Source organism: Megalobrama amblycephala, linkage group LG17 (assembly GCF_018812025.1).
Source record: "Megalobrama amblycephala isolate DHTTF-2021 linkage group LG17, ASM1881202v1, whole genome shotgun sequence".
Classification (NCBI taxonomy): Eukaryota; Metazoa; Chordata; class Actinopteri; order Cypriniformes; family Xenocyprididae; genus Megalobrama; species Megalobrama amblycephala.
In genome coordinates, this window is record NC_063060.1 from 2336916 (window position 1) to 2351549 (window position 14634).

Below are 14634 nucleotides of genomic sequence, written 5' to 3' on the forward strand. Positions count from 1 at the left end.
TATCTATTTTTTTTAAATAAAGAATAATAAGTACTGTAACTAATGTATTGCTCACTGTTAGTTAATGCATTAATGACACATTATTGTAAAGTGTTCCTCAAATGTGTTTCTTTGACTAAAAACATTGACACAACATCTATTCTTTTACCAATTTTGTGTACTTTCTACGGCTCAGCGTGGATAGAGATGAACAGGAAACAGCTAACAGCCGTTGTTAACTAGGTCAAAGGCATATAGCTTTGAAAATGATGAGTTCTTCCAAGATGACATGAGATTACAGACTCTGTGAGGTCAGGTTGCATTTGTTTATGATGTTTTGTTTCTGACATTCAGACATCAGATACATTACGAGTCATTCCAGAATCTCATGACTCACCTCATTCCTGACCCATGAACAGTTCACAACAGAGGCCTGCTGGGACACGCGTGACTGTCCGATACAAGATACAAGTTATTGAATTAAACACCAAATCCTGCTCGTCTATATCTGGCCTGAGAGCAATGCAAGCGGAAACTGGAAAATACAAGACTTGACAGTTATATTTACCTTTTATTAGTCATCACATTATCAATGTTAGCACTTATTGCACATCATATGATACAAATGATTTACACACAGTACACTGTTAAACAGTCTGATTATGTACATTATACAATAATGTGGCTGAAATGATCCCATCAAAATGCATTATGAGCACTTAGAAAATGGACTGTTCCAGTCCTGCATGCTGATTGGTCAATCCAGTGGAATGATGACACTAAATGAATGTGCTTTTATTGTCAATGTGAAATTATCAGGTAACACTTTAAAATAAGGTCCCGTTCATTTAACTAACATTAAAAGTGCAATTCATTTGTTATAATATTTATTAATCTTTGTTAATGTTAGTTAATCAAAACAACTATTAGTTCATGTCAGCTCAAGTCCATTAAATAAGATTAACAGATAGCGCTTTTGATTTAATAATGTATTAGTAAATGTTGAAATTAACTAAGATTAATAAATGCTTTAGACGTGTTGTTGTATCTGATATGACAGAGTACCCATAAGGCATTATGAAGGGAGGGATAACAAGCTCCGCCTCTCGTGATGTCATCACGGGACGTCAGTGTTGGAAGCGCACAGAGTCTATGTACATGGATAACTTGCAATGAATACAGACGGCTCACTAGGATCACCGCTCATGTGTTCTGAGAATCCTCCTATCATATTTCTACAGTATGCATATTGTGCACTGAATTTATTGCATACTGTGAATGAATACTGTATTCCACAATGCAATGCACTCAACTTGACCTTGATGCATGAAAAGAAAATCATGTCGGCCATGATTTTTATCATCATCTTGACTCTCAAAAGTTAAAACAGCATTAAAATGAGATTATAACTGGATGCTATTTGCAGAATAAAACATGCAATGCACTGCAAAATGATTTTCTTCCTCAGTATTTCAGTCTTGTTTTCCAGTACAAATATAAACATTCTTGAATCAAGATGCATTTACTGAAAAAGCAAAATGACTTGAGATATTAAGTCGTGGTTTCTAAAAAAATGTATCAAAATGTAGTAAGTTTACGCTTAAAACAAAGAAGAAATATCTGTCAATGGGCGCAGAAAAATAAACTTATTTTTCTGATCCCATTGGCAGATTTTTTTAAAGCATAAACTCACTTCATTTTCACTTTTCAGAATGCAATACTGAATAAGTCATTTTGCTTCTCCAGTAAATGTCTTGATTTAAGAATGTTTTGGGGTCAAAGATGCATCATAAGTGAATTGTTGTTGTTTTTCAATACATCAGAATGGGTCCTGTTTAATTTGTTTGTTTTTTTCTGAGCAAAAATTAGATGTTTACCATGATTTACAGAAGACACCCACTAAAATGTTATTCAGCGTAACAATCTTATCAGGGATATTTACAACAAAAATCTATTTATGCCATAAAAAGACTAATTACTTTTACCCCAAATGCTAATTACTAAGCTTTGCCACTATCCTAGGTTTTGCCCATTTGTCAGCAAGAATTTTTTACTCATTTAAAATGCAATAAAATTTAGTATGCTCACAAGTATGTTGTTTCAATTTTTACATAAATATGTGTTACAATGAATGACAATGGAACATTATTTCACCCACATTTTGACATTTGATTCTCCCAAAACTTATTTGAAGTCTTAAAAGTATATGTTTTACTTGCATTTAAAGGGTTAGTTCACCCAAAAATGAAAATTCAGTCATTAATTACTCGTCCTCATGTCGTTCCACACCTGTAAGACTTCGTTCGTCTTCAGAACACAAATTAAGATAATCCAAGGGTATCTGATCCAGACATACGTAGCAACATCATTGCACCTTATGACATCCAGAGAGGTAGTTGAAAACATGGTTAAAATAGTTAATGTGACTACAGTGGTTCAACCTTAATGTTATGAAGCAACGATAATACTTTTTGTGTGCAAAAACAAAACAAATCGGTTCAAATTGTTCAATAAAGTCATTATTTTTGTTTTGTTTTTGCACACAAAAAGTATTCTCATCGCTTCATAACATTAAGGTTGAACCATGTTGACTATTTTAACCATTTCTGGACGTCAAAAGGTGCAATGATGTTGCTGCCTATGTGTGGATCAGATACCCTTGGATTTCATCAAAAATATCTTAATTTGTGTTCTGAAGATGAACGAAGGTGTGGAATGACATGAGGGTGAGTAATTAATGACAGAAATTTCATTTTTGTGTGAACTAACCCTTTAATGTGCTATGTATATAAAATCACTTTTGTAAATTTATATTGATGCAGACATTGAAATGTCTTGGACCTTTAGATATTTGTTCTGAAAAACAAGACAAAAATTCTGATTAAGAAAATCATTGTGTGCGGTCATGTGACAACAATGTAGCAGTATGAAGTGTTTATTTTTGCATACTGTTTCAAATACTGTTTAAAATATGTTCTAAGAAGTTAAGTTCTGAAAGTTCACGAAAAGTCCAGTTTTGTAAAAAAGTTTGTAGGTTACGTGAACATTCCATTTTATCATTCTTCAAACATTCTGAAAATGTTACTTTTGAATGTTCTCTGAACATTCCGAAACAAGTAGTAACATTTAAAAAATGTTGGATGAACAAAAGCGTTCCATGAACGATGTATAAATGATGTTTTGAGAACATTATTGAAGACCAGATAACTTTGTTCATAACATTGAGAGAACCTTGCCTGAACGTTCCCTGTTAGCAGGGCAGCGGTATGTTAGTATTGCATTCTGAATCCTTATTAAAGACATTGATTACAGTCGCAGTGAACATGATGCCCAACGTGACCTGCTGCACACTTTACGAGGACACAACCTTCACATTGTCTGTTTATGTGCTTTACGTTTACTCAGATATGTTTGAAAGTCAACATGAATGTCAAGTTCATGTAAACAAATCCTTATTATTGCTGAGAACTTTATTACATCAGTGTTAACACTGACTGGATTTTAGAAAGGATGAATTAGCGCAGCCTTAAACAATGACTGGATAATTATTTGGTGATTGGTTAACATGATAAATAAGGTTGTTTTCAATGACAGTATGATTTCATGTTGACTTCAAACCTGTAAACTGCTGCATTATGTAACGGGCAGAATAGTTTTCCCATTGTGGAAGCGGTTGGCAGCTGTACATGGTTAAACTGCCAAGTCACGATATAATCCTGCTGGTATAAAACACACATCTGTACAACACAATGACTGATACACAAGATGTTTGAGTTTGCACAGATGTTCAGAAACTAAACAGGTATTAGAAAAGAGAGTCCGTGAGTGTTTGTTTTCTCTCTCGTTCACACTTACTCAGCTGCGGTCCGGTCGTGAAGTGATCCAGGTCAAAGGTCAGGGGGAATGAGTGGGAAAACTTCACTTGAGACTGAACTTCAAAAACATCATCATGGTTCTGCAGTGTTGATCAATCATGATTGTTCTTTAAAGGATCATCTTTGGAAAATGACATGCACAGATGAATCCCTGACTTCAGCTGTATCTGAGAATGAGAAGATAATATAATTCATGATCAGTGCATTCATAATTATCACCTCTTTTAGATTTTAGGATTATTTTCTTTTCTTTTTAATCAGCAGTTTTGCTTTCTAATCATGTGAATGCGTGAATCTCACAAATGTCCATCTATCTATCTATCTATCTATCTATCTATCTATCTATCTATCTATCTATCTATCTATCTATCTATCTATCTACCCACCCATCCATCGTTCTTTCTACTTTTCGTTCTATCTATCTATCTATCTATCTATCTATCTATCTATCTATCTATCTATCTATCTATCGTTCTTTCTACTTTCGTTCTATCTATCTATCTATCTATCTATCTATCTATCTATCTATCTATCTATCTATCTATCTATCTATCTATCTATCTATCTATCCATCCATCCATCGTTCTTTCTATCTATCTATCTATCTATCTATCTATCTATCTATCTATCTATCACCCATCCATCCATCGTTCTTTCTACTTTTTGTTCTATCTATCTATCTATCTATCTATCTATCTATCTATCCATCGTTCTTTCTACTTTTTGTTCGTTCTATCTATCTATCTATCTATCTATCTATCTATCTATCTATCTATCTATCTATCTATCTATCTATCTATCTATCGTTCTTTCTACTTACGTTCTATCTATCTATCTATCTATCTATCTATCTATCTATCTATCGTTCTTTCTACTTTCGTTCTATCTATCTATCTATCTATCTATCTATCTATCTATCGTTCTTTCTATCTATCTATCTATCTATCTATCTATCTATATATCTATCTATCTATCCACCCATCCATCCATCGTTCTTTCTACTTTTTGTTCTATCTATCTATCTATCTATCTATCTATCTATCTATCTATCTATCTATCTATCTATCTATCTATCTATCTATCTATCTATCCACCTATCCATCCATCGTTCTTTCTACTTTTTGTTCTATCTATCTATCTATCTATCTATCTATCTATCTATCTATCTATCTATCTATCTATCTATCTATCTATCTATCTATCTATCTATCTATCTATCCATCCATCGTTCTTTCTACTTTATCTATCTATCTATCTATCTATCTATCTATCTATCTATCTATCTATCTATCTATCTATCTATCTATCTATCTATCTATCTATCCATCCATCGTTCTATCTATCTATCTATCTATCTATCTATCTATCTATCTATCTATCTATCTATCTATCTATCTATCTATCTATCTATCTATCTATCTATCTATCTATCTATCTATCTATCTATCTATCTATCTATCATCTATCTATCTATCTATCTATCTATCTATCTATCTATCTATCTATCTATCTATCTATCTATCTATCCACCCATCCATCGTTCTTTCTATTTTCGTTCTATCTATCTATCTATCTATCTATCTATCTATCTATCTATCTATCTATCCACCCATCCATCGTTCTTTCTATCTATCTATCTATCTATCTATCTATCTATCTATCTATCTATCTATCATATTCATTCATATATATATATATATATATATATATATATATATATATATATATATATATTGTTTTGGGGTGAAGTGTTCATGTTCATTACAGTTTTTGTGAGATTCCTGTATTATCTATGACAAACAATTTAAATGATACTGATGACATAAAACAGATCAACATCTTGTGCATCATCATCATCATCATCATCACCACAGTGATTAATTAAACAAAAAACGACATCTCATTAATGGGCTACAACACTAGTTGTGCATTTGTTTCCTCTGCAGCGTTTGATTGGTCAAGCAGACGGTGGAACGGGAGAATATGCCATCTGCACATACTAGACATATCAGACGAGTCACAGGGGCACAGAGTGAAGTGCCACCCTTCACAGCGGGTACAGCGAGATATACGGCTGACCTGTGAGAGTGACAGGAGACGGGGCCAAAAATAAATCAGAGCGGATGGAGGAGAGATGAGTAGGTGAGAGAGAGAGAGAGAGAGAGTTAACATTACAAGAAAAAGGGAGAAAGTCAGTGTTGGGGAGGCTATTTAAAACTAGTCCCATTGTAGTTAAACTACACTATAAATGTAGCTAGCTATACTGAAGCTGTTTTAAGGCTTACATCTTTGTAAATAAATGCATTTTTCACACTAAGAGCATTTTTCTGGTACAAAAACACTAAGGTCATTCATATTCATGAATGCAAATATTTTTAACGACGCAGATCTATTTTAAGCTTGTCATGTTTTGAGAATCAGAAAGTATTACTAATGCATAAAGTATGTGTTGCATTCTCAGTGTTGTCATAGGGGGCGCTACAGGAGCCAGTAGTGTTAACTGTCTTCTTCTATTGTCAGTTTTATTATATATATATATATATATATATATATATATATATATATTTTTTTTTTTTTTATTTTTTTTTTATATGAAATATAAAAAATATATTAAACATTATACATAATAATTTTAATTATATATAAAATTATTATTAAACATAATAAAATTATATATTAAATATTGATCAAATATTTCAATATTTAATATATTTACATTTCAAGTCATCTGAGTTTATACAAAAAAGCTTCAGAAGAATTGACAGAAATTTAAGTCATTATTAACTGAAAATCTTCCTTTTTACTGTCGCTCTCAAATCAAACATGGCCGATACAATTCATGTCACGTCAGAGTGGACGTCAATGACACCATCATTGGTCTTCGCAGGTCTCATGACCAAACCTGACATAAATTTCAGTCTGAATCATATGGACTACCTTTATGGTGTTTGTCCTTGACACTGATGGTTGCAAACAATTGTGGATTATATGGAAATGAGCTTCAAGATTAAAAGAGTAAGAGTAAATAATTACAAAATTTTAATTTTTGGGTCAACTATCCCTTTCAGTTACTCCCCAACACTGAAGAAAGATGCACACCAGTGCCCCATGGGATATGGCCCTTGCACCGGTCAGTAGTCTGGTCAAAAATAGCAGTGATCGGGGCAGGGTCGGTGCGGCTGCTGTTCTGACGAGCGCAGCAGATGTGTTTTATGTAACAAGTGGCGCAACGGAGCTTTTGAAATGTTCCGACCCGGAGAGACGAGATGCTACTGCTCTCGCCATTCAAAGACGGTCTGGAGTTCCCCAAATATGGCATATCATCCAGAGGGAAATAAACCCTCCCGGCCGGCTACTGTTACTGTTACAGTCAGCTGTTTGCTCTCTTACCCAATGAGACGCGTCAGGGACAGGCCTCCGCAGCCACTGAGGGCGGCCTGCCAAATAATACACCAATCAGAATCAGACTCAAAACAAATACTGTAAATGCACATTAAACAATCACAGCAGATTCCTTTGCATTTGACATCAGCAACAAATTTTTACTTCCATAATTGTAAAAAAAAAGGGAAAAATAACTGGCAACAATGATTTGTGAGCAATCAGACCATGGACGTGCATTAAAGAAGTAAAGTAATATTTTGATTGCATCTTGACTTTAACACTGAATTCATGTTCATGTGCTCTAAAAAATATAAATGCATGATGCATTCTCAATAAGCTTTTGCAGTAACCTTGAAATATAAGTCTCTCTGATACAGGCAGATCGTGTGACGGCTGCATCCCAATTTGCACACTATCCATCATAATTAGTATGCGAGATAAAAATCAATCATGTTGAAAATGTCAAAGGTGCTCAGGCGGTTAACTATTTGCAGTGAAATCTTTGTGTGCATCCATCAATGTTTTTTTGAACTAATATTACCCATAATCTCTTGCACTGACAATTCTGGTTTCTGATGACCCTCCTTTTCAATTTTAAGAAATGGCAAAGAATGTGAAGATCAATACTTAAGTCTGAACTCAAAAATTGAATAATAATGAGGTTTAGGTAATTAATTTAATTTCTAACTCATACATGCATACAGTATTTGACAATGTGGGTCTGTAGTATGTAATAAGATCGTTATTATATAATTATTATATATTACTTATTATATAAGTAATTATATGTATATAATACAATCTTACACTTTTGTTCAAAAGCTTTAAGGGGGGGAAGAGTTTTTAATGTTTTTGAAAGAAGTCTCTATTTGGTCAAAATGCAGTAAAAAGGGTTAAATATTACAATTTAAAATACCCATTTTCTAAGTTTTCTAATTTTCTATATGTTAAGATGTAATTTATATCCTGTGATCAAAGCTGAATTTTCAGCATCATTACTCCAGTCTTCAGTGTCACATGATCCTTCAGAAATCATTCTAATATGCTGATTTGCTGCTCAAGAAACATTTCTGATTATTATCAATATTGAAAACAGTTCATATTTTTGTGGAAACCGTCATACATTTTATTTTTCAGGATTATTTGATTAATAGAAAGTTCAAAAGAACAGCATTTATTTGAAATAGAACCTTTTGTAACATTATAAATGTCTTTACTGTCACTTTTGATCAATTTCATGCTTCCTTTTGTTAAATTCTTACTGACCAGTGAAATATATACTTAATACGCAGTATGCAAATTGAGATGTAGCCTGTGACTCCAGACAGAAACTACTGCAATGTCACATACATCAAACACACCTCTCTGATGTCTTGTTCAGTTGTTCAAGCCTGTGAAGTTATAATCAAAGTAACATATTAATGCACAATCAAAGGCTGACATATATGAGCACATACTGTAATGTTTTGGGACTGACAACTTCATTCAAAGGCATGCATATATTCTTAGTATGCACATTTATGGATTATTAATCATCTATAAAACAGATTGCATGTGTGTGTGTGTGTGTGTGTATGGGTCAGACTGTAAGAGGAACTGCCCTGCTGTGGCCTATTTAACGTTTGAACCATGTAAAGGCCAAAGTATACTCGAGATCACCTAATGCCATACCATCCCACAAACCCTTGCAGTTTTACCTTTCTCTCTGCGCTTTGATTCGCTCCTCTTCACATCTACAGAAAGAAGAGAACAGAAACTCTGTTATCACACTGTCACACATTATAAACACTGTGCATTTCCGAAATCCGAAACTTTCAACACAGTGAAATCTACGACTGTGTTCGGAATTTCAAACTGCCATGGCACTCGTACTATTTTTATAGTATGCATAATATGCACAAGATGTAAATGGAATAGACAGATTATATACACATATTGCATAGTTTTTCTTTTCCAAAGGTTCAATAAACTGCTCCATTAAAAAAAGATTTTTCTGACTGTTATTTCATTTGTCAGGCTTTGCAAGGTTAATAATCATGCAACGAAAATGCAAAAATAATGTAGCATAATACTATTTGAAATGTTCATTTCTGCATAATGCATATTGTTTTTAACAAAAATCTATCCTCAATTAATGTGTAATTTAGTTTTCATGTACAAATGAAGCGACTGTAAAACAAAAGATGTCCCGATGTCTCCTCCTGCTGGTGACGTTCACTTACTGCAGCACACACTCGGGGATCTGCACATGCTCCATGGGAACAATCTGAGCCAGTTCCTCCAGACTCTGGACGTAACGGATCTTATCCATAAATTTCACACTGGAGAGAAATTAAAATGTATTAAAAACACATTCTACAAACTATTGAGTGATATTAGATGTCTGATGTTTTTTTTACCTGATAAAGGGCCGTGAGATGGCCAGAACTGTACGGATGAACCAGGAGGGATGCGCAATGATCAGACATTTGAGATTCTTTCTTAACCTGGATGAATAAAGAAACAGAAAATTATGACACTTAAAGAAGTAATGTGAACTCCCTCCCTTACCTTTTTCAAGGGTTATTCGTAATATGGGTTCTCAGCAATGTTTTCAGCTTTGTCTCAGCTTAAGTATCAATGTTATTCATGCATATATGATCTGTGAGTACCGTCTTTCTATCATCTGGTAGCATCTCTTGAGCCAGCTGATGCCTGGCATTCTCCTGCGTGGCGTGGCTCCGTTCAGATAGATGATCATGTAGTCTTCAGCTACCAGCAGCTCCAAACTACTGATCACGTACCTGCAGAGATAATAAAATAAAGCATTCAGATTAAATTCCAGAAAATATGCGTATTAGAGATTTGGAGGAAACTGAAAGTTGTGTGTATGTATATACATAAGTGCTGTCAAATCGATTAATTGCAATTAATCGCATCTAACAAAAGTTTGTGTGTATTAGTTCTGTCAAATTCATTAATTGCGATTAATTGGATCTAACAAAAGTTTGTGTATATGTATATATAAGTTCTGTCAAATCGATTAATTGCAATTAATCGCACCTAACATAAAAGTTTGTGTGTATGTTTATATATATAAGTGCTGTCAAATCGATTAATTGCAATTAATCGCACCTAACATAAAAGTTTGTGTGTATGTTTATATATATAAGTGCTGTCAAATCGATTAATTGCAATTAATCGCACCTAACATAAAAGTTTGTGTGTATGTTTATATATATAAGTGCTGTCAAATCGATTAATTGTAATTAATCGCATCTAACAAAAGTTTGTGTGTATGTACATATTAGTGCTGTCAAATCAATTAATTGCAATTAATCGCACCTAACATAAAAGTTTGTGTGTATGTTTATATATATAAGTGCTGTCAAATCGATTAATTGCAATTAATCGCACCTAACATAAAAGTTTGTGTGTATGTTTATATATATAAGTGCTGTCAAATCGATTAATTGGATCTAACAAAAGTTTGTGTGTATGTATATATAAGTTCTGTCAAATCGATTAATTGCAATTAATCGCATCTAACATAACAGTTTGTAAATATATATGTGCTGTCAAATTGATTAATTGTAATTAATCGCATCTAACAAAAGTTTGTGTGTATGTATATATTAGTGCTGTCAAATCAATTAATTGCAATTAATCGCATCTAACAAAAGTTTGTGTGTATTAGTTCTGTCAAATTCATTAATTGAGATTAATTGGATCTAACAAAAGTTTGTGTATATGTATATATAAGTTCTGTCAAATTGATTAATTGCAATTAATCGCACCTAACATAAAAGTTTGTGTGTATGTTTATATATATAAGTGCTGTCAAATCGATTAATTGGATCTTACAAAAGTTTGTGTATATGTATATATAAGTTCTGTCAAATCGATTAATTGCAATTAATCGCACCTAACATAAAAGTTTGTGTGTATGTTTATATATATAAGTGCTGTCAAATCGATTAATTGTAATTAATCGCATCTAACAAAAGTTTGTGTATGTATATATTAGTGCTGTCAAATCAATTAATTGCAATTAATCGCGTCTAACAAAAGTTTGTGTGTATGTTTATATATATAAGTGCTGTCAAATCGATTAATTGCAATTAATCGCATCTAACATAACAGTTTGTAAATATATATGTGCTGGCAAATCGATTAATTGTAATTAATCGCATCTAACAAAAGTTTGTGTGTATGTATATATTAGTGCTGTCAAATCAATTAATTGCAATTAATTGCATCTAACAAAAGTTTGTGTGTATGTATATATTAGTGCTGTCAAATTCATTAATTGCGAATAATTGGATCTAACAAAAGTTTGTGTATATGTATATATAAGTTCTGTCAAATTGATTAATTGCAATTAATCGCACCTAACATAAAAGTTTGTGTGTATGTTTATATATATAAGTGCTGTCAAATTGATTAATTGCAATTAATCGCACCTAACATAAAAGTTTGTGTGCATGTTTATATATATAAGTGCTGACAAATAGATTAATTGGATCTAACAAAAGTTTGTGTATATGTATATATAAGTTCTGTCAAATCGATTAATTGCAATTAATCGCACCTAACATAAAAGTTTTTGTGTATGTTTATATATATAAGTGCTGTCAAATCGATTAATTGTAATTAATCGCATCTAACAAAAGTTTGTGTGTATGTATATATTAGTGCTGTCAAATCAATTAATTGCAATCAATCGCATCTAATATAAAAGTTTGTGTGTGTATTTAGTAGTGCTGCCAAATTCATTAATTGTGATTAATCACATCAAACTTAAAAGTTTTTAAATATATATAAGTGCTGTCAAATCGATTAATTGCAATTAATCGCACCTAACATAAAAGTTTGTGTGTATGTATATATTAGTTCTGTCCAATCGATTAATCGCGATTAATCACATCTAACACAAACGTTCGCAAGTGTGTGTGTGTGTGTGTGTGTGTGTGTGTGTGTATACTGTATGTATATATTATACAAGCTTTTACGTTAGATGCAAATGCGATTAATTGCGATTAATCGATTTGAAAGCACTTCTTTCCATAAACCCAAAAGTTAGTTTGTGTTTATCTATAAAAATAAATTGCACTGACTAAAATGTGTGTTTGTGTCTTACAGGAAGAGGTTCTCCATGATGTAATTGTAGTCGGCACAGCCGCTGTCGGGCAGGTAACACGCAGCAAAAACGATAATAGCGTTCAGTCCTTCACCGTAGTAACCTGTGGAATATAAGAGTGTTGTTGGACTATTGAAAGTCAAGTTTAATAGTATGTGTAAAATGGCCTTGCACCAAAATACCTGTCACTATAAGGTCTTTTTAATAAAACAGGTCAAAAATTTAATCTCAAGATTTAGACCTTTCTAACTGCAGTTTTCAGTAAAATAAAATTATTAGTATTTTGGTGCATTTAAATCGCAATTTTTAACCAGAAAAATCACAAATACCTCCCCCCCCCCCAATTGTGCATCTTTCCCTTAAGTTCGCTTGCTATTTGCAACAAGAAACAAGAAATATTTGTCATTTAGTATGTCTATTTCCTTAAACAGTGTAGTTTTACCCTATATGTTCAGATGAATGTGAAGTTCATGAAGACTGACCTCCATGCGTGACGACGCGCAGGTACGGCCTGATCACCTGCATGTCTATCCTGTGTTCCTGATCGCCGATGATCACCGTCCTCCACAGATGACCCGTGCCGTCCCCATCACCACCACCCGGACCCTTCGCACTGGCCACTGGAGTGTCATCTGGAAAAAACAAGAGCTTCTGACTATGACAAAAAGTCTCCTGAGTCATAAAAGAGCAACATCTGAGAAGTTATTTGCATTTGATTTGGCAAACTGACTGACCTTCCCATTCCAGCTCGGTGCCATTGTTGATGGACCCGAGAGAGTCATCATCTGGCGTGTCCATGTCGTCCACGTTTATGTCCAGGTCGTCTGGTGTTTCCAGGAAGTCGTCAGAAAGGACTGAACCTTCACTTTTGTCCAGCGACAGGTTAATATCCGGAGCGACCAGTGTGCGGCGCTTTTGTCGGACAGATTCCACATGATCAGCCGTGAGAGCGGCATGATGAGCTGCAGAGAAAATTGAACAGTTACGAAAGAAGCTGTCAGACATCTAAAAGAAACTCCAGATAATGTTTCTCATGTATATACAGGGCCTAAAACTAACTTTTTTGACACACCTGTCAATGGCAGGTGAGAAAAACCAAAAAATTTTTTGATTATTTTTCAAAAATAAATAATGAGATTAATTCTCATTAAAGTTGCAAAAGTAATTCAGTCTAGAACAGTGAGTGATTTTTCTTTGTCTTTTGTTGTTTAAAACACAGACAGCAGCAGGAATATTAGGCTGCTGTCACTTTAAGAGCTAATGCACGGATTCAATATACTGTTACACATGCGTTTTCTTTCTCAACTGTTTACGTTCACTCAAGACATTATTTGCCAAGACGGGCATTTTAACAATTTTGTTTGAATATCTGTTCAAGTGCAAGAAGATGTGAAAAAGAACTCAATTCAGTATTCGCGCGCTGTCTTTCCCACACAGTGAATAATTAATTGAGTTCTCTTTCATGTCTTCTTGCACTTGAATATTTAAATAGGAAAGGCTTAAATTTTCGTGACGATGCAGCACATTTTTATCTCACAATTCTGACTTTATTACTCGCAATAATGACTTTTTATCACACAGTTCTGACTTTATAATTCTGACTTTATTACTCGCAATTCTGACTTTATATCTCGCAATTCTGACTTTATAACATGCAGTTCTGACTTTATATCACGCAATTCTGACTTTATAACATGCAGTTCTGACTTTATATCACGCAATTCTGACTTTATATCTCGCAATTCTGACTTTATAACATGCAGTTCTGACTTTATATCACGCAATTCTGACTTTATATCTCGCAATTCTGACTTTATAACATGCAATTCTGACTTTATATCACACAATTCTGACTTTATAACTTGTGATTCTGACTTTATTACTCGCAATTCTGACTTTATATCACACAATTCTGACTTTATAACTTGTGATTCTGACTTTATTACTCGCAATTCTGACTTTTTATCACACAATTCTTGAATATTTAAATAGGAAAGGCTTAAATTTTCGTGACGATGCAGCACATTTTTATCTCACAATTCTGACTTTATTACTCGCAATAATGACTTTTATCACACAGTTCTGACTTTATAATTCTGACTTTATTACTCGCAATTCTGACTTTATATCTCGCAATTCTGACTTTATAACATGCAGTTCTGACTTTATATCACGCAATTCTGACTTTATAACATGCAGTTCTGACTTTATATCACGCAATTCTGACTTTATATCTCGCAATTCTGACTTTATAACATGCAGTTCTGACTTTATATC

At 33.4% G+C, this 14634-nt stretch overlaps 1 protein-coding gene across 4 annotated transcripts in view; it reads right to left on the reverse strand.

The window, feature by feature from the left end:
* Window positions 1–2668: 2668 nt before the first annotated feature.
* The window catches only part of atcayb (ATCAY kinesin light chain interacting caytaxin b), a 48959-nt gene continuing 36993 nt past the window's right edge, over window positions 2669–14634 (reverse strand). For 3 of the 4 annotated variants that reach the window (XM_048163995.1, XM_048163994.1, XM_048163993.1), the window contains 10 exons: window positions 13092–13319; window positions 12840–12989; window positions 12358–12460; window positions 9890–10021; window positions 9638–9724; window positions 9461–9559; window positions 8936–8971; window positions 8600–8629; window positions 7245–7291; window positions 2669–4021 (listed from right to left, as the gene is read on the reverse strand). In XM_048163995.1, coding sequence (XP_048019952.1) covers window positions 7258–7291; window positions 8600–8629; window positions 8936–8971; window positions 9461–9559; window positions 9638–9724; window positions 9890–10021; window positions 12358–12460; window positions 12840–12989; window positions 13092–13319 — 899 coding nt within the window. In that variant the 3' untranslated portion in view covers window positions 2669–4021; window positions 7245–7257. Of the gene's footprint in view, window positions 4022–7244; window positions 7292–8588; window positions 8630–8935; window positions 8972–9460; window positions 9560–9637; window positions 9725–9889; window positions 10022–12357; window positions 12461–12839; window positions 12990–13091; window positions 13320–14634 lie in introns of all 4 variants that reach the window. The other variant, XM_048163996.1, reaches the window with a different exon arrangement.